General features: G+C 43.7%; 1 protein-coding gene across 2 annotated transcripts; it reads right to left on the reverse strand.

Moving 5' to 3' along the window:
• Positions 1-1,456: 1,456 nt before the first annotated feature.
• LOC308174080 (atlastin-2-like) lies at positions 1,457-23,331 on the reverse strand. 2 transcript variants are annotated; one of them, XM_080549133.1, is made up of 13 exons: positions 23,251-23,331; positions 15,197-15,546; positions 11,190-11,333; positions 10,689-10,844; positions 10,409-10,465; positions 10,146-10,238; positions 9,613-9,751; positions 9,233-9,360; positions 8,920-8,976; positions 8,686-8,757; positions 7,634-8,065; positions 3,927-4,093; positions 3,219-3,342 (listed from the first exon to the last, which is right to left on the reverse strand). In XM_080549133.1, exons 1-12 carry the CDS (start codon positions 23,324-23,326, stop codon positions 3,941-3,943), a joined length of 1,857 nt encoding a protein of 618 aa, XP_080405259.1. In that variant the 5' UTR covers positions 23,327-23,331; the 3' UTR covers positions 3,219-3,342; positions 3,927-3,940. The 2 variants fall into 2 exon arrangements, with proteins under 2 accessions (XP_080405260.1, XP_080405259.1); XM_080549134.1 differs by lacking the exon at positions 3,927-4,093 and having other exon boundaries at positions 1,457-3,342.
• Between the last annotated feature and the right edge of the window lie 653 nt (positions 23,332-23,984).

Here is a 23,984-nt window from a genome sequence, read left to right on the forward strand (position 1 = left end):
GGACCCGGGGAACATAGGCATGCTCCCCCGTATACCCACTAGGAAAGGCCAAGGATTTCCATATACCCACTTAAAAATGTGTGAGGATACGTAACAGCGTTTTGTGACAGAACCTTCACACTTTCATTCATAAAATTCACCCCGTCTGTGTTACGAAGCACTTGACTTTTGGACCATTGGGACTGACTATAGCGTCATATACCATCAAAGGGGGGGAGATGCGACATGAAATATGTCAAAATGCAGCACTATCATGCACAGATCAGCCTTATAACATGTAATTTAGATATATATATATAACGTTAGACAGGGAGCGCAGATTTATTTTTATGGCGTTCCGAAATGAACGATATGAGGCTGGGAGGGAAAAATCACAGTATACCTACTAGAAAACACTAGACGACACCACTGTGTGTAACTCATGTTAAAGGTAACAGTAGAGCCAGCTGTGTGTTTAACTAATATTGTCAGAATTTGTGTGGTGTGATGGAGATAACAGCTGACCTTTCCTCTTGCTTGGGCTGCTGATGCAGCACTGTGAGAGAGGGGGGGGGGGGGAGCGGCTGTCTTTGTCCTAGCAAGGGACCACAATGTCTCATTCATCGCCCCTGTTCAGAAATAACACCTAGTCGCTAAACCTTTCTATCTGAAAGTCAATGTTATTAGCACCATGCAGGGTATCCGCGGGGTCTTGAAAAGTATTAAAAGTTGATAAATCCATTTTGGGAAAATCAAAACCCTTAAGTATTAAAAAGTCTTGTCACGATTTTATGAGGTCTTGAATTTTGTAGGTATTTTTCTGAATTAGACTCTGTCCAAAGACTTTGAGTCCTAAAACCTTTTAGTAAAAGTTTGTGATGGTATTAGTTTTATCAAAAAACAGAGATGAACCGGAAATTGTGTTGTATGATAGTGGTCTAGTCTATTGCAAACTAAAACTGTTAAGTTAAAGGTGTCACTGATGTCAACGGTTACAGCTCCAAGTGGCGGTGAGGTCTGGAAAAATATTGACAAGGTATTTAAAAAGTCTTAGAAAGGTATTGAAATTAACCTAAAGATTCCTGTATATACCGGTATCCTTTCAGGTTTACTCAAGTGTCTAGGGATGTGTTTATTTTATTATGGACAGGGCCACTTGCTTGTGACAAGGCACTGTGGCTCCTAAAACAGCATTGCATATCAAGGTGATGCCCAGTCCCAAATCCACTCCTAGCTATTACACTCCTATGCACTCATGGTGATCTGAAGTAAGTAAGTAAAGCTTTATTTATATAGCGCCTTTCGTACATGAAATGCAACTCAAAGCGCTTTCCTGAAAGGAATTGATTGTCCTTATTACACCAGTGAAAGTTCTACCTGGTCAATCAAAAAGATGGAATGAGCTGCCAGTGTTCAAAAACAATGCATTTGACCCCCCCCACCCCAAAAAAAAAGATTTACACACAGGAGTCAGATGAACGGTATATAGATGGTTCATTTTTAATCAATAAAGTAAATGTACCAATTTATTGAAAAATAAATTAAAAGGAAATTATTCAAAAGGCAGACAGAGACAAAATCTCCACCCCACTATCTACATTCCAGAAAAGCTTTGTCCAAAGATGGAATCAAAGTGCTCAAGCCTTGAGATTGTTGTTTATTAACAGAAAAAAAAAACTATTTAATTTTACATACATGTACTAGAACGATCACAGACATTCCTTTAAACAAACCACACAGGAGGCCAATCAATCTAACACCCCCGCCCCCCCAACAGTTCACTATAAAATGTATACAAATTCTATTTAAATATCTGTCATACACATGCCCTATTTGTAATACATATAACAGACTGTACAAGACTGGCGCTTCCTAGGCGAGACAGTTGTGGATGGAATTGGTACTAGAGCATCAACATAACTTACAATTATCATTTAGTGCTGTAACATAATTGAAAGGAGAAAACAAAGCTAAGATTTTCAATACCTTTGATCACACCCTAGGCATTAATTAATTAACTATGGGTTTCAATGAAAGGCAAATCAATTAAATGGTCTGATTTACAATCCCCTGCTTACTACACTAGCCTGAGCTTTAGGCTACACTACCTAGCCGGCTAGTGCTATGCTAATGTAGATCTAATACCATGCAGAGGGTAATACTAGTAGGTAGACAAAGTAATATATTAAACTTAAGTTTCTAAAACATTACTAATAACAGGCTCAAGGCTTTCTTAGTCCACCTCAGATAACCAAACAACTTCAGAGGATGGGGGAAATACACACTCTACAGACTGACTTGGGAACAGTTATAATTTTAACCATGCAGACAGTTCATCTTGCATCCAATGGCACAGCATCAAATAGCTGTTTTCCCTGAATTACCCTTGAAACCCAAGCAAGTGCAATCTGCTTATGACAGTACTATATGAGACATTAAACCTGGCCAACAAACATTGCTAACACACCACTCTTTATAATTTAAAATCCTGATATAGGGAAGTGTATGTGTGTGGGTGTGTGTGTGTGGGTGTGTGGGGGTGGGTGTGTAGTGTGAAGGGCTCTGCACACAGCGTGCGATTTCTGTTGCGCGTCAACGTTCCATTTTGAAGTTTGAATGGAAGTCTATGAGAACATCGCATTTACCCACACACGGCCCCGATTTTAATCGCACGGCGAACATTCGATTCCATTCATTTGACAGTGCGACAAAACTCGCACGCCGTGTGCTTTGTCCCATTCAAAATGAATGGAATCGAATGTTCGCCGTGCGATTAAAATCGGGGCCGTGTGTGGGTAAATGCGATGTTCTCATAGACTTCCATTCAAACTTCAAAATGGAACGTTGACGCGCAACAGAAATCGCACGCTGTGTGCAGAGCCCTTTAGAGTGTCTGTAAGGGGGCTTGCAGGTGCATCTACAAGATGGCACATTCGAGAGATCAGTCCAATTTTGGTAAAGGCAAGAGAGGGGAACCACTGACGACTCGACTCCACTCCTTCACTGGCTGATTGTCCTCCCTCCAACAGGGGGCGGAGGAGCCAGGTCCTCCCTCCAACAGGGGGCGGAGGAGCCAGCAGTGTTACATACAGTAAACTACAGCAGATGGGGAGGGGATGATCGACTCTGGTCGGGGGTGTGGGGGGTAAACTTTGGTTTGCACAGTTCCACTGATCTAAGACTTAGCTGAGTGAGTGGGTGGGAGTGGATGGAGGAGGAGGAGGAGGAGGAGGGTCAGTGTGACTTTAACTTTGTGTGGTGGTGCGAGGCAGAGGCTTGTTCTGTCAGACTGGCTTTGAGGGAGTTAACCACAGTCAGCCTGACGTTGTCCTCCATATAATGCTCACTCAGCGGTTTCAACACCTGCAGAGGAGTGGGGGGGGGGGGGGGGGGAGGAGAGAGGGAGCACAGGACATGTCAGACTCAATAAAATAAACACAGGAGGAAAACATGGAAACAGGACAAAGGGAGAGAAAGAAAGATGGGAGGGAGGAAGGAAGGAAAAAGAAAAGTTACCGCCTCAGCATGCAAACCAAACATCCATTCATTCATGATTCTTCAGAACAAAAAGACAACAACACACATTCCCAAAAAAACTCAAAATCATCATGAAAACTGAAAAGATCAAAAAAAAAATGATCCACCCAAAAATATCTGAGATAAATAGAGGAAGAAATATGAGAAGTGTAAAAGTCAAAAAGGTACTTAAGACTAGTAGTCCGTAGGCCCATTTCCAAGCATGAGTGAGCCTGGCGTGGGCACAACGGGAAGAGTAAGGAGGGGTCCAACCAGCACTCTACATGGAGAGAGTGAACCAGGGCGAGTACACAACCTCTCTGTACTAAAGACCAGCCCTGAAAACAGGCTGAAAGGAGGAATGACAAGAAGAGCAGCGTAATGCAGACGCATCAGAAATAAAAAGAGTCAAAGTAGCTAGCCTAGCTCGCCTAGTCACACAGCACTAGTCAGTCTTCTTATAATTGTTGTTTGAGTGGAGTCTCTGTCTCTGTGTTGTTGCTGTTGTTGTTGTGGTTGTTGTTGTTGCTGCTGCTGCTGGGAGGAGAGAGCGCCACGAGACTCGACTCCTGGCCGACTCTAAGAGTTTGGAAAGCACCTGGAAACAGGGAGGGTGAGGAGTTAGAGAGAAGGAGAGAAGAGCAACGTTTACGTCAGTCAGCAGACAGACAACCGACCAACGACAGATGTACACAGTAAAGGGGGGGCACTGAATAGGACCAGGGGGGGCACAGGCAAGGCAGGGGTACAACCACGACCTCTCCCTCACCTTTCTGGGCGTCCTCTGTGAGTGAGGCGGAGAAAAGAAGAAGGAGAGAGCGAGATCAGGTTAGGAATAGAGATTTACAATCGGACAGTGAGAGGGGAGGGAGACAGTGAGAGGGTAGGGAGAAAGCTCATTGGGTGGTGGAGAAAGCTCATTGGGTGGTGAAAAGAGAAGGCTGGGTGATTGGGGCCTGGTGAAGGATGCTTGGGTAAGATTGAGAACAGGTTAAGTGTTAATCTGAGATCTGGACAGAGGGAATAAAAAAAAAAAGAATCAGTCCAAACTAAGAATCTTAAATCTAAGAATGGCCTGGGACACACTGGCTACCTGTACCTCAGCAGTGCTTGTGCGTGGCGGCGTTGCTTGCGGTGTCCATACAGACAGAGTTTCTGCTGCGGACCTGCTGCTGCATTGCTACCGTCAGCCCAATCTTCCTACATTGAGTTTGCCTTTGATAATGTCCATCAATAATACTACGTTTCATTTCACTTCATTATAAATGTGTTCTGGGTTCAGTCTCTGTCGTCATCAGTCCTTAATGAGCGGTTAGAACCAGAAAGCAGTCACGTTGTTTTTGTTTACCCTCGTTCAGAGCAAGAGAGAGAGCGATCAAAAATACCGAAAAATACTGCCTTTCACCTGATGTTCTTTAACTTATTAACACAATATAATTATAGCCTAGATGGGGTTACTGCTGACTACTGTATACTATATATTGAAACTAGTGTCGGTTGCTGGTATGATGTCAACAGATCATTTTCACACGTGCGTCACGTGGAGAAAATAGGCAAGACTGTGTGGCTGCTCTAACTTGTTAACATGGGCTGTGTGGCTGCTCTAACCCGTTAACATGGGCTGTGTGGCTGCTCTAACCTGTTAAGATGGGCTGTATGGCTGCTCTAACCTGTTAACATGGGCTGTGTGGCTGCTCTAACCTGTTAACATGGGCTGTGTGGCTGCTCTAACCTGTTAACATGGGCTGTATGGCTGCTCTAACCTGTTAAGATGGGCTGTGTGGCTGCTCTAACCTGTTAAGATGGGCTGTATGGCTGCTCTAACCTGTTAACATGGGCTGTGTGGCTGCTCTAACCTGTTAACATGGGCTGTGTGGCTGCTCTAACCTGTTAACATGGGCTGTATGGCTGCTCTAACCTGTTAACATGGGCTGTATGGCTGCTCTAACCTGTTAACATGGGCTGTGTGGCTGCTCTAACCTGTTAACATGGGCTGTGTGGCTGCTCTAACCTGTTAACATGGGCTGTGTGGCTGCTCTAACCTGTTAACATGGGCTGTGTGGCTGCTCTAACCTGTTAACATGGGCTGTGTGGCTGCCAGTGGCGGCTGGTGATAAACATTTTGGGTGGGGCACAGGTTAAGGGGGCATGCTCCACGGGGAAGAATATCAACTTTAAAATCATTTTAGCATGAGAATATATATATATAACTGAATTATTTTTATATATAACTTATTAAAGGGCAAACTGCAAACACAACAAAAATATGATGCACAACAACTGACAAATCAACTGGAATAGTCTTTGTTAGCAGAGTAGACCTAATGTTAACAGAATGGACTTATACCCTTTGTCTATCTGTGCAGCGGTATTCTAGCAGTACTGTCCAGACAGTTGTCTTGTTTAGCCATTCAACTAGGCATTATTTATTCAATGGAGAAAGACATGGAACACAATGCAATTGTGATAATAAATGTGTTCTTTGTTACTTCTTTAATTAAATTAAAGTGTACCTTTCTATTATCATACAATATTTCCTTGAACATGTAAACCCTATAATCATACGTCTTTCTATTAGTTGTCTCTGTCATACTGAACTGTTTGTTATCATCCTGAACTATCTCTGTTGCTCACCTCACCTCAGTTCTGTCTCTATTGCTCTCCTCTCCTGTTGTCTGTCTCTCTGTTGCTCTCCTCTCCTGTTGTCTGTCTCTCTGTTGCTGTCCTGTTGTCTGTCTCTCTGTTGCTGTCCTGTTGTCTGTCTCTCTGTTGCTGTCCTGTTATAGTCGCGACGTGTTTCCGGGTCCAACATTGGCTGAGGCGCTGTCTTCGAAATGCCTCAGTAATAATAATAATAAATTATATTTATATAGCGCTTTTCCGAGGCTCAAATACCCTGACAATATGGGGGAAACGGGAAAGTGCTGTGTCCCTTGTTGTATTAACAAGGACATGTGAAGTAAATAGTGTTTTTTGTTTTGTTTTTTGTTTTGTTTAGTTTTTTCTTGTTTTTGTTTTGTTTTGTTTTTTTCTTGTTTTTGTTTTGTCTTTTGTTGTTATAACTATTTCTCTCTGCACATGTTCGAAATAAATGCTTTCATTCATTCATTAATAGATCAGTCTAAAAAACGATTAAACTGTCATTCTACCGCTGTAGTACACTGGTATTCTGGTGCGGAGAATTTCTGGTTTGGATCCGGAAATTGCAAAACGTCACGTTTGACGTCAGACTTAACAACCGGATATTCAGGGCTCTCAAGTCTCGCGCATTTTTTTATTTGTACTACCCCTAGTGGTAGTGGCCCTAGGCTGCAGCCTAGGTAAGCCTATAATCTGCGCATGCTCAGGGCGCATTTTCTGCGCCCCGGCCGGGAAATAGGAGACAGCCAATTGGAGCGCTGCTACAACTCACGTGTAAGCCAAAAGTATTTGCAGTGCCATAGACAGCCATTCGGCCGGCGCCCCGACTCCTCCCCTATGTATTTTCACAGTGAATTTTACACACACACAGATAAAATGTTTATTGTATTGGAGGATTTTTAATGAATGCTGATAGGCACCGACAGAATATCAGCCGCATTTTATGAATAAACAATGTTTATTTTAAAAAATCTTTTACAAGTACCAACTACGAAGTGGGGCTGCGTTGGAAGGTGGGGGCGGCGCCCTAGCGCCCTCTATTGGCCAGCCGCCACTGGTGGCTGCTCTAACCTGTTAACATGGGCTGTGTGGCTGCTCTAACCTGTTAACATGGGCTGTGTGGATGCTCTAACCTGTTAACATGGGCTGTGTGGATGCTCTAACCTGTTAACATGGGCTGTGTGGCTGCTCTAACCTGTTAACATGGGCTGTGTGGCTGCTCTAACCTGTTAACATGGGCTGTATGGCTGCTCTAACCTGCTGAGGTAGATGTATCCTGTGTGTCCCAGCCGTTAGAGACAGATGCAAAACAAGGCAGGAGGAGGAGTCTGGAATATCAGGACTTTGAAATCATCTGGAAAGGCTGAAATGACTCATTGGTAATTTATTGACAGTACTACCATCTTTAACATGAACACCTGCTGCACCAGTCAGGTCATACATGCACCTGTCAGGTCATACACAGCCCTAAGTCACCCGCAGTCACACGACGACCCACCTGTTCCCAGAGCGTCTCGGCCACCAGGTCTATGAGGGTGCCCAGCTCCCGGAACTCTCCGGAGTACTTGACGTAAGCCCAGACGCAGAGGGACATCAGCGCCAGGCCCATCACCAGGTTAGCGAGCAGAGCGATAGTGTTCATCCCGACGAAGCCCGTCAGGCCGGAGACGATGTACGTGGCGAACATGACGGCGAACAGAGTGGCGGGGGTCCGTGCGGCGTAGAAGATGTTTTTCCCGTCATTGTGTTTGGTGAAGTTGGCGTAGGTCTCGTCCAGCTCCGCCTCCAGCTGGTCCTGGTAGCGTTGGCAGTACTCCTCGCCGCCCATCTTCTTCACGGAGCGGAACTGGCGAACGGAACACTCCTTGAATTGCTCGTGGCATCGCTCGAGGTCGGAGGGAGCGATGTAGGGCTTGTCTCCGCCACACACCTGGAGCGAAGGGAAAGAACGTGACAGATCAGAGGAAAAACCATAAAGAAGACAAATTGTGACGTTAGAATTATAAGGTTCTATCTCAAATTTTTTTTTTTTTTTTACATAATCTGATCCAATAGATGTTTATTAATGCCTGTGTGGTGTTATTTTTAAAATGTTGACATTTTTGAGTTAGTAATTCATAAAATACAACGGTTCCATCTCACAAAACATAATGGAATGGAAAAAAACTTTGACGCTCGATATCTCTGAACTACCCTAAACGGAGATAGAACCTCACGAAATCATTCTAACCTCACGAAATATAGGTTGGTGGAGAAACATTCAAAAACACAACGTAGGCAATAGCTTGGAATGTGCTACAGTATATGTTACACTTGCTTCGTTATGACACTAGAGTCTTGTACAAGATGAGTTTCGTCAATTCAATGGATATAAAAAATGCCAGAGTAATTCTTTCGCCTAAGTTATAGTCACTTTCTTTGTTCATTAAAAGAGCCATCGAGCCATATAGGAAACATTGCATAACTATTGTATGTTCACATTCCCCAAACATTGGGGTCTCTGCAAATCTCCTTCATGTAACAACCTCAGAAGCGTGCACCCCTCCCTACCTGTTCCATGTTTTTACTGTAGCTGTCCTTAGCTCCCGCCACTGCAGTCAGGTTGTTGGCTTCGGCTGTTGCCTAGGTTACAGAGGACAGACAGAAACATCAGCACTTCAGATGAGTGGAGACTAGTGACAGTTTGAGTAGAGAATGAAGAGCCTCCGTACACTTTGCTACTAGAGTACTTCATTACAACTCGGCTGCTGAATGAGTGAACTTCATCTTCAAACAAACACAAACCTGCAGCATGGATTTGGGGTGAGGCAGCTCCTCCCCTTGGTAGATCTTTATATACGCCTGGAAAAGAAGAAGCAGAGGAAAGCAACGTGAGAGCCTCTTCCAAAAGATGCATGTACACTGTCTTTTCAGTGTAATTTTAGGCTAAGTTTGTGTAGCTGTGGGATAGTCCCGTTGTGAATCGTGGCTTCAAACGCAAACGTAGGGGCGGCTTGTGAACAAATCTGGTCATTCCAAATCATTACAATGAGGCTGTTCTCTCCGATTTCTACCTCCGTCAGCCTCCAGTGGGGTGGGGTGGTTTCAGTGTTCTGACCTTGAAGTACTGGACCAGGTCTCGACAGGTGACCTTGGCCCCTCCTATCTCCTTCTCCACCAGGTTCTCCGGGGCCAGCAGTAGAGGCACCAGGTTGGCCAGGGCCTCTTTAAAGTCATCGTCAATGTCTGGAGGGCGGCAGGGAATACAGGCAGGCAAACAACATGTATGAGAGAGAAATAATACATCCTTTTTTTAACATGCAGAGAGGTGTAAAGTGATATGGGGTAATTAAGAAGTGTGTGTGTGTGTGCGCATGCGTGCGTACGTGTGTGTGTGTGTGTGTGTGTGTCTGTGTGTGCGTGCGTACGTGTGTGTGTGTGTCTGTGTGTGTGTGTGTGTGTGTGTGAGATTCTCCTCCTGGGTAAAGAAGATCTCACCTTTTAACCTGCCGTCAAAAATGGGGTTGGTGGCGACCTTGAGTCCGGGGTGAGGCAGCAGGAAACAGCCGATGTTGGAGAAGCAGGAGTGGATGTGCTTCCTCACGTTCTGCAGCTCCTCGTGCTGGTTCTGCTTCACCTGAAACCATGACAACAACCAAACATTAAAAACAGATTGGTTTCAACATTAAGAGTGTCCTTCCTTCCTTCCTCCTCTCTCCTCTCCTACTTTTGAGTTTTCTGTTAAGATGCGTTAGTGAAATTTTGTTTATAAAAGTTTCAATGTTTTGATTATGCACTCATGGGAAAAAAAGAAAACAAAAAAAAAACATACATGTAACAAGGGTAGGCGAAATAAGCCATGGCTTCAGCCTACACCTTTTTGGTCCTGGTGTTACGCATTGTGACTGTGTGCATTTTTAATATTTGTATTATGAATTGTGTGCATTTTTAATATCTGTATTATGAATTGTATAAGGGATCAAAATAAAACACTCAATCGCAATCAATCTCAATCAATCTCAATCTCCCACCTGTAGTCTTTTGTCTAGGAAGTTGTTTCCCCCTCCCAGGCCGTAGTTGTGCTCGTATGGGTAGCTCCAGTCTCGGATCAGGAACATCAGCGACTGCAACAAGCAACAGGGTTATCAAGACAAGACATGGAATAAAGCCTACAGTTGAAAAGGATATCATTCAGCCAACTTAAAGACAACTCACACGTCGATTAGGCCTATGTATAAAATAAACAAAATAAACCATATCTATTTCTTAGAGACTCAGTGCCTCCCTCCCGTACCTGAAAAGGTTTCAAGTAGATCTCCTCCATAGCGAGCCGACCGTATTCTGTAAAGAGCTACAACAGAGGTCTAGTTGTCAGATTAGTGTTGAGATGTATAGGCATAGGTGTCTGAATGACCGCATCCACAACCTAACATGACTACAATAATGCATTCCTTTCATTTTAAAAGGCAAACGAGTAAAAACATATACCACAGGAAAAAAAAAACACAATTGTGTGCGAGATTCTTTCAAGGGAGAGCGGAAATGAAGGGACGTTAAGGACAGGTTGTGCCTACTTGTAGATGTTGCAGGTCGTCTTCCTGTATGTTCTGAGACAGGTTATACACCTGTACCGAGCTGGTCATGGTGCTGAGAGCAAACACCGTCGCACAGTCCTTTATAGTGGACTGGCTGTCGAACGCCCCCTGGGTGTCCACCAGCAGCACTGCGACCTGTCCAGGGAGAGGACATGCCAGGTCAGCAACAGTTGATAGCTGAAACATGTGCTTCAAACATGGCCATTCCCAGAGGACTTTCATTGGCATATTGGATTATCATTTGAATAGATGCCAAAAACAATAGGGAAATCCATTTAACAACACTACATACGTGTGTGAGTGTGTGTGTGTGAGAGTGAATGTGTGAGAGTGAATGGGTGTGTGTGTGTGTGTGAGAGAGTGAATGGGTGTGTGTGTGTGTGTGTGTGTGTGTGCGAGTGAATGGGTGTGTGTGCGAGTGAATGGGTGTGTGTGTGTGTGTGTACACACACACCCCCACTGTATCAGAGTATGTCCCACCTTGCTCCCGTCAGGCTTGTCGACCACGAACACCTCGCTCCAGACCTGGATGCCCGTGGTCTCCCTCTCACAACCCCCCCTCCAAGAGAACCCAGTCAAAGGCTCGTCCCATCCCCCCATCCACGCCAGAGGATCAGGTGAGTGCTAACAGGAGGGGACACAGAAACAAGAGAGGACTTCAATTATCACCTCAAAGTTAAGAAGCTATATTAGGCAAAGGAAACAATTTTGATACGAGCATAAGAATGTGCTTTCTGTGGATGACGAAGACCATCCTGCGAAGGGGGACAACACGGGAATGTTCTTGTGGCATGCAAATACAACCATAGGAGGGCACTGTGGCATCGCGTTCAAATCCTCTCTCATTCCAAAAACAGATGGTGTTCCTGGTTAATCAGGGTCATTTGGCAGCGAGCAACAACCATACTGGCTGGACACGATGATGATGAGAGAGGGATTCAAACTGCTGCGAGCGTGAAAGCTTAGAGACTACACTAGGCAGTTAAAAAGCCACTCAATGATTTGTATATGGTTTTTGAAACAAATCCTGATGGGCCAATGAAAGACTGTCACTTTCTAATCTGTCATAAGACTTCATGGAGCAATGTGTGTGTGAAAGTCATCATACAACACAAGTAGCGACTGGTCCTTCTATGATTGGACACCTGGAGGGCTGCAGACGTATCGACATGAGCATGATATGAAGAACATGGTATGGCTGCAAAAGTAGCAACATTATGCTGTAGCCAAAGGTAAAAACACTGTAGCTAAAGGCATGACATAAACGCATACTATGCACTTAACACAAGGAATGCTGGCTCGGAGCAGCTTGCAGTGTGTCCTACTGTACTGGCAACATTCCAAGTTAGCAACAGGTGAGGAGTATGACTTCATAATGCCCCGTGGTCACATATCACATGGCCAATAAAGAGACGCTACAGTACAGACACAATAAACAAAGATACTAGAAGAGAGATAGTTAGTTACGCCACTAGTATTCAACCGTTACTTCTGTTCAGTTGGTTCTGTAAAAACAATAGTTCCCGAGTAGAAACACCATACCGCCGTCATACCGGGAAGTATCGGTAAGGAAGCAGCCACTGTTCCAAACCGCCATAAAAAAGCCAGACTAATGGTTTAGATTAGATTCAACCAATTTAAATCTGTGTTAGTGAGAGCACTTCTCCTTTGCCGAGATAATCCATCCACATGACAGGTGTGGCATATCCAGATGATTAGACAGCATGATTACTGCACAAGTGTGCCTTAAGGCTGGTCACAATAAAAGGCCATTCTAAAATGTGCCGATCCAGACAGAGCATCCCAAACAACGGGTGACATGTCTGGTGAGTATGCAGACCATGCAAGAACTGGGATGTTTTCAGCTTACAGGAATTTCCGCAAATGACATAATGGGTCTTCCAAATGGACAATGACTCCAACTATACTTCCAAAGATGTGGCAAAATAGCTTAAGGACAACCAAGTCACGGTATTGGAGCAGCCATCACAAAGTCCTGCCCTCTATCCTACAGAACATTTGTGGGCAGAACTGAGGCCTACAAACCTGACTCAGTTCCACCAGTTCTGTCAGGAGAAACCTATTGTGGTAGGTAAGCATGGGGAAGGAAAGTATATGTAAACTTCTGACCCACTGGGAATGTGATGAAAGAAATAAAAAGCTGGAATAAATAATCCTCTACTATTTTTCGGGACATTTCGCATTCCTAAAATAAAGTAGTGATCAAAATAGTAGTGAACTGACCTAATTAAAATAATAACTTTTATTTGTATAGCACTTTTCCTGCAAACGTTACAGTTAATACAGGGAATGTTTACTAGGATTAAATGTCAGGAATTGTGAAAGACTTAAAATGTATTTAACTAATCTCTCTCACTCCCTCACAGAAAACAAATAGCAGACTTGGGCGACACCTAGCTAGCCTCTCTTTCACATATAAACACACAAGCGGTAAGAGTCAGCACTATTCTTTCCCCATCTTCCTGACCTACTGTATAATCAAACATGGCGGTATGTAAAATGACCCTGCTGCTGCATCTCTAGATGCAGGCTGTATACCACCAGTCATTGATTATGGTTCCTGTATATTTACATCCAGGCTTATGCTTGGTCCGTGGTGAGACCATACCTCGAGGGGATTTTACACCCGTAATACTATTAACTGTATAAGTCCAGTTCACGCTCACTATCCCCCGCACTAGGTTGTATTGGTAACACTTGGTCACAATGACGAGCCTGTGGTTATGTGCACTCACTGAACCCTTTATTAGGGACACCTGCACACCTTCTCGTTCGTTCAGGTGGTGTAATGGTGTGGCGACTGTTTTCTTGGCACCCTTTGGGCATGTTAATACCAATCAATCAATCATCGCTTGAATGCCACAGCCTATTTGAGTATTGTTACTGACCAATGTTCTGTAGTGCGTTTGTTGTTGGTCTGACAGCGACGTCGATTGTGCCTGCTGTTGTGATTGTATCTTGAGATGGATTATTTGGATCGAAAGTGCAAGAATCATAGCTTTGAGATAAGGTGACACATGACTACCTACGTAAACAAACATAGGAACATCGGAAGCATGTACATGACTACCTATGTAAACAAACATAGGAACATAGGAAGCATGACTTGGGCGACAGGGCAAGACAATTAGCATATGGCGCTAGGGCCCGCTGGCAGGCCGTCGAATGGTTAACACGCTACTAAAGTGCCCTGTGAGTGTACATCCCTGCCCTAGGGAAGATCCTATCTCTGAATAATTTGGACAAATTTGTATTTAAAACTAAAGGAATGCTAATGAGACTAATTGGTTCTGAATGATGTTGTATAACCTGGGGACAGCGCCAATTAATCCACTAGCACAGTCCAGAAATAGAGGGATGGAAATGCCTTGGATGGCGAGAGAGAGAGAGAGAGAGAGACTTACAAACAAATAGTCTCTATGTTCACTGTTTCATAAACCCAGTCACTAACAACCCAAAGAACATTGTGTAACATGCATGTGAGTGATTGAGGTCAATGGTGGGGTTCAGTAATCTGGGAATTTAGGATTCTCATAAGAAGTATACTAGAGTCAGATTAAATGTGGAAATGTAATAGAACATTGCATAGCTTTACTGAATTGTAATGTATCAAAACACATGCAAATGATGGGATATCATATTCCCAGCCTCAGGATGGGTCAGTCAATGAGCAGTAATTAACTAAACACAACTTTAATGATGTGCTAACCTCGTCCCCGGGCTAGTGCGCACAGCGCATATTAAGCCTGGAATAATAATGACTCAAACTTGGCCTTAGCCGGAGTGAATTTACTGAGTGAAGTAATTGTTACTAATTGATTTCAGCGAATCACATGGCTACGAGACGGAGCTCTGAATCAGAAATGTGTGGTGTGCAAAGCACTGGGTAAAAAGTGCTGTGGGAGATGATTGATGCAAAGAACAGTGGCTATGTATGCAGCATCCGTTTGCAGTGGTCGTCCTATTGGCTTAATGAAGGCCAAGTTTGACACGTTGGTCCACCAGACCTATGGCGCATTTGGGTAGAAGAAGTAGTCTGGAAACGAGACCAATGATGTCAACCACTAATGGAACTAACGCATTTCCATTTAACACAATCACACTTCCTGCTAGTTGTTTTGAGATCAGTCTACATACTGTAGTTGTACCCGAATGATCCATTGAGTTTTCCAAGAAAACTCAATGGAACTTTCTCAATGGGAGTCATCGATTGACAGATAACAGACATGACAAGGGTCTGTCTGTGTGAATGTTTTCTTTTACAGAAAAAAAGGTTGTTCGTCTCTTTAGCCAATGATTTCATTTGTTTTTAATGGTCCAAATGTAAAAAAAACAGTTTTGAATCGATTATTCTGACCCATCCTTATACTAGTGTGAGTGTACACCTCGGACCCCAGGAAGAAGACTAGCTAATGTCATGGCATTAGCTAATGGGGATCCTAACAAACCAACAAACCTAGTCTCACCCGGTTATGCATGTAGCGCAGCATGAAGTCCAGCAGGAAGGACTTGCCCTTGCGGAAGGCCCCGGCCACGGACACCACCACCACGTTGAGGTCCCTGACGTCCTCGTGCAGCAGGAGCCTCTCCAAGGCCTCGGCGTCTAGCTCAAAGTTGTGGTCGTCCTCATGGGCCAGCACGATCTGGATGGGCCGTGCCTGCTCTTCCTCTTCCACAGGCTCCTCTGAAGAAGAAGGGGGTTGGTCGTCCTCCAACTCCCCTTGCGGGACTTCAAACTCCCCGTCGTCCTCAGACTCCACTAGGGGGGGTTTCCTATCTGGCAGGGAGAGGGGGACATCCTCTACGCCACTCACACCTGAGAGAGAGTGAGCAAGGATGAGAGAGAGAGGGGACAGAGGGAGGAGAGACAAACACCCAGGTCAGATGGTGTAAACACTAGAGACAGAAAGTTGGATGAAACACTGTAGTGGTATTAGCCAATAATATATGACACAGTCTACCGGCGAAATAATAATAATACTACACGCTTGAGTATCAGGCATTGCTTGGCTGAGGAAACGGGGCAAAAGTTAAGAAGTATTATGAAATAAAATACAGTAGGTCATAGGTAGACCATTGTCTATGCAGCATACAGTATCTTCACATGTATCCAGGCCGTAGCCTCAAATTTCAACAGCATCAAAAATCACAAAGGGAAGAGTATAGCATTTCAAAAAGCTTAGGCGACATCTTTTTGTTCTTCCTTTTTATCTATTGTACAAATGAGTGTTTCCTCCTGAGTCTAAAGGAGGCTGTTCCCTCCAGGTGTAGGAATGCCCTGGCCACACCAAACTATGCTCTCTGTTAATTACGGATTGAGCCAATGAATGTCGGTCAAAGTAAAGTAAAGTAAATTATTATGTAAAAGTTAAATAGTAAAGTTTTAGGTTGGCCATCATTCTCTCTGTCTCACTTTGAGCGCGCACACACACACGCACACACACACACACACACACACACACACACACACACACACACACACACAAAGCTATCAAAGCATATCATCAAACACACCTGCCAGTGAACGACTCTCTGGGGAGTAAAATCCTCATCAATCCACTGCACAGTTAAAGCACATTGGCAATTCGCTAAAACACGAACTTTGTGGCCATTTCTATTCTAGTAACAGAGTAGCTTGCTAGTAAGAGAACGTGTTTAGAAAGATTTTTTTTCCCATAGAAAATAGTGTATATTTATTTCAGTGACTGTAGTGAAAGATATCTTCATTTATCATTATCAAAATAAGCTGTGATTTATTTTACAACTATTTTTCAGAATAAACCTGGATTTTCCTTTAGCGACGTTGATGGAATACCCCCCTGGTATCGGTATCAGTGCATCCCTAATAGGGTTATTAGCGTTAGCTAGATCATCAATTTCTAAATGACTCTTTCCTCCTTAGCTACGTATCCAGCAACTTTCAGTTTAACCGAATCTGAACATGCAGTTCTCCGGACCAGCGTCGGGCGTTTCCCGCTCATCAATGCACAGATGGGGCTTGGCCCCAAATGCGTCGTGCGAGTGTGGCGCAGAGGACCAAACCGCAGACCATGTTATCCTGGATTGCCCGGTGTACCACCCACCCAACGGGATGCATGGTCTGTCGGTATTAGATGACGAGACGATGACGTGGCTTCTGGAGGGGTGTCCAGAAATATAGCCCGGGTGAGCCCCTCAACCAGGTCTCGGGGTGGTAAAAGGGTAGCCCCTCGGCCCCGAGCCTGGTGGAGTGGAGAGGAAACAACAACCCATACGCCGAAGAAGAACGTGCAGTGTGTTTCCCATGCATAGTCGAATGTCCCCACAGAGTCTCATTACAAACAAAAAGTATTTTTAGCGCTGTTTGTATTTATTTAGCCTATTTGAAGCACATTTTTCAGCACTGCTTGTGGAAAGATGTTCGAGCAGGTTCACCGAAAGGATAGGGCTTAATCATTTGAAACTGGCAGCTCACTGAGCTCAGTCAAACCCTACAGCATTTTTAATCCGGTTAACCGGAAAAAACATTTTGTTCGGGAACGGTTTAATGGTATACAAAATTGAAAACCGTCCAACCCTACTACCAAGGTAGGAATTGGTACTGGGTGATCGTGCTGTGATGTTTTCTACTCCTAGTTCAATACTCAGATGCCACAGGCAGCAGCAGGTATGTAGAGGTGAATGAACAGAAGGTATGTGAACATGACAGTACTATTCCCGACAGAGCAGAGCCTTCACAAAGACACATGCACACCGTTCGTATCTCACATAGCTAGTAGGCTGCAGGCTATGCAGAGAAAAGTCTAACGGTAAAAAAACAAAAACAAACTCAAACTAGACTAAATGTGATGGTCCTCTAATTTTGTTTCATCTTCGGCTACGCTAATTAGGCGTAGATAGAGATAGTCAGTTAGACATGCATTTCACACTGGAGTTTGTTTTCAGCCGCAGTGAAACTAGGGTAGCCCACTCCACACTCCAGCTCCTTCTACTATAGTAACGTCTACTACAGGACTCCACCAGGGCCATGTACTGCATTAAGTAACACCACTCATGGCGCTTTTCCATTGACCAGACCGGTATGGCTCGGTACGGCACGCATTTGAAAGTACGGTACGGTACGGGTAGGGTAGGGTACGCTTCTCCATTATACACAACAGACCTGGAGCGAGCCAGGACAGTAGGAGTTAAGTGTCAACTGACTGCAGACCATTGATTGGTCAATGGAAATCGTCTCAATAACATCATCCCAGGTAGATATTCCAGTTCACAGCTAACAGATTTCGCTCTAGGCAAATACATGTCATTTACTTTTTCTGTAATTACTTATTAATAAAGATTTGAAAAATTATGATAACCATCTTATTATCTTAGTTTAATGTCATTTCAATCCGTCATAGAACTTTTGGAGGTTGCAAGGTTTTGGAGGTTACATTCAATGCATGACTTGTGCTATATAGGCTAAATAAAATTATGAAAGCGGCAAGTGACAGGCACGTAACATCCATATGCTGTATAAATAAAGACTACCAGCAAGACACCGGAGCACTCATATCTGCTGCATTTTGACATAATTCTTGTCGCATTTCCCCCCGTTGAGCTGTATAGCGGCACTTATTAAAGTGAAGTGCTCTTATTACACTTAACAACAAGTCCAGTGTTTCCTCTACATGCATTTATTGGTGGCGGGCCGCCACGATGGAATTTCCTCCGCCACGAATTGATTCAGTCCACAAAAACAAAAAAACAAAAGTTCTCCAAAAAAAAAAAAAAAACACATTTTAGCTGATTAAAATATATCTGATCCTAGATTAGCGCTATAATGGATGTTGACTAAAAGTGCACCTAAATCCACGCCCATCTCTCTCTAACCGCTGATCCAAAATCAGATTAATGACATTCAGTTGACGACGTGACACAAGGGCTCCTGATTGGTCTAAATGTGAACTGTGGTATTATTGTTATTGTGTACAGGCCACCGTAGTGACATCCGGGGGGTATTCCATCAACATCGCTAAAGGGAAAATCCAGGTTTAGTCTGATAAATCTCGCGAGAGTTCTTACAAATATCCAGGCATATTCTGATAGGTCTCGCGAGAGTTATCAAAAATAAGCCAGGATTTTCCTTTAGCGACGTTGATGGAATACCCCCCAGGTCAGGTGGGCAGGTTACGACGAGACAACAAGAGACCGGTATTGTAGAGCTTACAGAGCGAGTTAAAATAAAGACACTTACATTGAAATACAGAAGGACTCACGTGTATGTTTAATAGAATAACACGACATGGTGTCAGAAGTCCTGTAAGTGAGTGTTAAGAGTTAGATCGGCCGACAAGTGTCATTTGAGCTCGTGACGGTGAGAAGGGAGAAGAAAAGATGGATGCTAATGCTAACGCGGGAGCAGCTGCAGTCCAGAGAACGGCGCCAGTTTCAAGTGCTACGTTAGCAGACATTAGCAAGTCAAAAAACGATTCTTATGTGCCGTCACTTTAGCAACGACACAGTATTGTCAAGGGGAAAAGAAGGGGAGACGATTTTTTTATTGACAACGGAATTACATGCTGGAAAAACATGCAGCTAAAATTCAGGGAACATTTGGACAATAAGAGACACACGGGAGAAGTACGGGAAAACAGGGCTCATGTGGGTCTCATCAAAGGTAAGAGTTTGTTTTCTTTAACTCAGCTGATACTCAGCTGTTTACCGAATGCTCCATCTGACTGTGATTTTACTTCTGTAATGTGGTGGGTTGACATAATTCACGCACGGAACTATAGGTTGAGACTATTGTTCCGTCCGTAGTACCCAAGTTGTTTAGACTGTTCTATTTACTGCTTGAGTGTGTTGTTGACAATCGTTCATGTCCTTCATTAAACGTTTAGCTTTGTCATTTGATAGGCCGCCTACGACTACCATCTCTCTGCACTACAGTAAACAGTTAATCAGTAACGTTAGCCGCTTTTGTGCTCATGTAGGCCTACTTCGTATTATATTATAGCTGATGATCTTTGTGTGTGTATGTGACTGTCAGTCACAAGTTTATATTCTGTATATTCATATATTATTTTTTTTGGCCATCCTCTAGTTTTGGCTGTGATTAGAAAAAAAAAAAAAAAAAACGTTGTTTTGAGCGCGCCACCATTGTAAAAATTCCTGGAGGAAACACTGCATATGCTGTATAAATAAAGACTACCAGGCCAGCAAGACACCGGAGCACTCATATCTGCTGCATTTTGACATAATTCTTGTCGCATTTCCCCCTGTTGAGCTGTATAGCGGCACTTATTAAAGTGAAGTGCTCTTATTACGCTTAACAACAAGTCTGTTGTGCATAATGGAGAAGCGTTTCTGAAAATACGGTACGGGTAAGATACAAATGTCTGCCATACTGTGCCGTCCCGGTCTGGTCAATGGGAAAAGCGCCAATAAAGGGGACTGGAAACAAAAGACACTATTCGGCTGGGACTGAGCTAGATAGAATACTGGAAGCAACACTGGAGTGAATGAGTTTCTGTGTGTGGGGGAGAGAGAGAGAGAGTCCAGATATCAGCTGAGAGATAATTTGATTGAGTCTATAGTCTACTCCTTCACACAGCTGTATTGTGTGTGCAGACTTGAGGTGAACTAGAGGTTAAAACACTACCCAAAACCCCTCTACCTTGGAGCGAACGGAGCAGGATCTAAAATTAGCCGTCTTATCATTCCTCTTATCTTTCCACTGCATCGCTTCACTCAGACAGAGATTGGGGCCTAGTATGGCCATGTATGGAGTCTCAGCTCACATCTCTGAGCTCAGTGTCGCATAACAGCTCTCAAGTCTGTCCTCTCTTGCTCCCCTGACTCCTGCACTACCTCTGTAGAACCTTGATAAGCCTTGATCCACTTTGCCAGCAACAACACTAAACATGGGAATTTTCCCCCCCCAAAGAACAGGGGACGGGGTCGGGAACATTTGCAAAACCCCCCCTCTTCTGTCGCGACTCTTCTGTGCGCTGCAGAACTCCAAGACACGACTCCCTCCCTCGCTGGACGGGAGTCAAGCGGGGCAAACGTTCAAACGCTCTGCAACAAAGGAGGCCGGAGGGATCTGAGCAGTGAACACCAAGGACAAAGTACAGTCCAGAGAGAGAGGACTAGATGAGAGTTAACTGTTGCCTCACAAACCTCCCAGCTGAGTCTCTCTGATACAAGGGTCATAATGACACTGCCTAAAGTAAGTTAGCCTAAATAGTTAAAAGACCTCATGTCACTAATACGTGATGTGAGAAATAACACCAAGTTTCAATCAGGTTTTAGGGAAAAAATACAGCACAACTACAGCGGCCCTAAAAATAGTAAATGATATTATTGAATCTTTAGACAACAAGCAACATGGTGCAGCCCTTTTCATTGACTTATCTTATCTTAAGGCTTTTGATTCTGTAGCTCATACAGTACTGAAGCAAAGACTTATCAGTGCAGGAGTGTCAGAACTAACTGTCTGCAGTGCTGGTTAAAAAATTATCCATCACGCAGATCTCATTGCGTCCAAGCAGAAGGTATTACTTCTAGCTCCCTATATCCAAGGGTGTGCCCCACGGATCTGTCCTGGGACCACTCCTACTCAGTAGGCTATACATATCAAGAGTCGTAACCAAATTGTTTCCAACGCAAATTTCCACTTTTATGCCAATGATACTGTGATATACTGCTCTCTGCGTCTTTGCCAAACCTAACTTTGTCAGCTATGTGATTTAAAACGTGTTTTAATTTAAATGCTGACGAAACAGAAGTCATGATGTTTTATTTGCAAAATCAAAGCCACTGAACTTTCTTGCTTAAGTCTTGCTTTTCCTTCGAGGCCAAACGGAGACTTGTTGCTGCCACCTTTATGCTGGACTATGGCAATGTTATCTTTGCAATGCCTACACAAGCTACATACTGTCTACTATGGAGCACTGAGGTTTATTACGGCATTACAACATAACTCACCATTGCTTTTTGTATGCTCGGGAAGGATAGTATGCTCGTCCACCCGTAGACATAATCATTGGCATCTTTTTTATTTACAAAGGCTATTCTTGGTAATAAATAATAAGTAATTCTAAATGACTTGGAGGCAGGCACTAGTTGTAGTGTGTGTATGTTTTTCTTTTTTTTTATGTCTGCAACCCTGTTAATTGTGCTGCTGCCTGTCTTGGCCTGGGCACTCTTGTACGAGATGTTTAATGTCAACGAGACTTATCCTGCTTAAACAAAAACGAAATAAAATAAAATAAAAGATAGAAGCGTTCCCCAATCCACACAGTTCAGCTGATATCTGACATGTGAATCTGTGTCTGAGCGTTCCAAAAAAGAACCCTGACAGCATCACACAGAATCCTGCCACATTCCACAGCAAATGTTGCTCCTTGAGCAAACCAGCCAGCCAGACAGACAGACACATGCCTGGGACAGACATGTAAACATCTCACATTACAACAGAGCCCCATGCAAGCTACACCTTAGCTACACCTTACAGCTGGAGAAAACAAACATCAGCTGTGTTTTTTAGGGTTAGGGCTCGGGCGGCACAGGTTAAATTGGGACATGGCTTTGTGCCACATACATTAGGTTCAGCGCCCCAGGAAAAATAAAAAATAAAATAAAAAGAAAGAATTGCTGGCAGTTTACAAATTGTTAGCTACAGAAAGATAAGGCACATTTTACTGTAGGAAGGAAAAGCCAAAAGGTTAATAACACAATAGGCAATTCCTAAAATGTTTGATTTTTCCAAAATTAGATGTCAAGCTAAGCAGAAGAAGAGCAAGAAACGAGTTAATAATAGCCCCACTTTTAAAATATCTCCTTTCTCTAAAATTAGTGGGATTGCTGTGCTTAAACCACACAGGGCTTAAAGACCTACTGGTTTATACAAGGGGAACGAGGGAAACCGTTATGGTGCGCGAGATTGACACTAATGTCCACAGCCACACTGACACAAATCACCTGTCAATCACCTTGTTCTATAGAATGTGAACGAGGACCCCAACGATCTAGAAGGTTTTGATTGACACTGACAACAGCGCGCGCGTTCGAACGTGCAGGGCCAGGCCAGGTGAGAGTGACAGTTGAGATGAGATGGAACCTTTGTATTTTATGAATTACTAACTCAAAAATGTCAACATTTTAAAAAATAACAACACCACACAGGCATAAATAAACACCTAATGGATTAGATTATGTAAAGAACTCAATTTTGACAAAAATGGAGATAGAACCATATAATTCTAACGTCACAGGGCTCGAGCGCGGGGGATGAATTAGCTCGAGTAGCTAAACTGGCTACACACAACAATACACGTCTCGCGGACACGGACACCAGGGTCCCCCGTAGAACTGTTAAGCGCATAGCCACATTAGCCCCGGCAAGCTAACTACTAAAATATGACACTCGGGGAGAAACAGACAGTGCCCAGGGCGTGTAACATGTAACATCCCCCGTTTTTTCGCACAGACTCCCACTTCTAATCGTCTCCTGACACGTTCTCAAGTCAACCCACCAAAAAATAAATAAACGTACCTTCGTCAAAGACGTGGGTTTTGCAGTTTTGTTCGAAATGGTTATTGCGATTCCTCAGCCCGCTAACCTCCGCCATCTTTGTTCTGGTTTAAAATCGAATCGAACGTGGGCTGTGACGTCACGAACAACCCACTTTCCTTTATCAAGTTCACCGTGCCAGACAGCTCCTCCGCTGGGTCCTAGAGGGGAAGGGGGTCAAGTCCAGCTTGAAGGCCCTCTGGGCAGTGCTGTGGAATGTCAAATATGTTGTTTTTGTTTTTTTTATGCCACTTTTATGAGCCCCCCCCCCCCCCAAAAAAGGAGCATTTTTTTGTGCTACTGTGTTAAGACATTGTACAAAGATTGATGAGCAAATCTGATCTGTGTGTTATGTATTTAGTATCTGTATGTCACTTTTATGAGCCAACTAAAAAATGATTAAAAAATAAATAAAAAGGGGGGAGGGGGGGGAGCATTTTCTGAGTGCTAGTGTGTTAAGACATTGATGAGCAAAAAATATAAAATGTGTCCCCATGTGTCCCCACTTACAATTACGCACAGTTCACATACACATACATACTGACATACAAAGATTGATGAGCAAATCTGATCTGTCACGTGTGTTATGTATTGAAGGGAATATCTGTATGTCAGTACTGTGTATGTGAACTGTGTTTAATTGTTAAGTGGGGACACATGGGGACACATTTTATATTTTTGTTTTTGTAAAACTCTTGGGCTACTCAAGAATATCC

Source organism: Nansenia antarctica (assembly GCF_963989245.1).
Source record: "Nansenia antarctica genome assembly, chromosome: 19".
Lineage (NCBI taxonomy): Eukaryota > Metazoa > Chordata > Actinopteri > Argentiniformes > Microstomatidae > Nansenia > Nansenia antarctica.

Excerpts from the sequence above, each read along its gene's own strand:
- LOC308174080 (XM_080549133.1), bottom strand. The coding sequence starts at position 23,326 with ATGGCGGAGGTTAGCGGGCTGAGGAATCGCAATAACCATTTCGAACAA. Across the intron at positions 8,977-9,232 it reads ACCTGGTCCAGTACTTCAAG|GCGTATATAAAGATCTACCA; the intron begins GTCAGAACACTG and ends CTTCTTTTCCAG. Across the intron at positions 4,094-7,633 it reads CCGAGACGCTCTGGGAACAG|GTGCTTTCCAAACTCTTAGA; the intron begins GTGGGTCGTCGT and ends CCCTGTTTCCAG.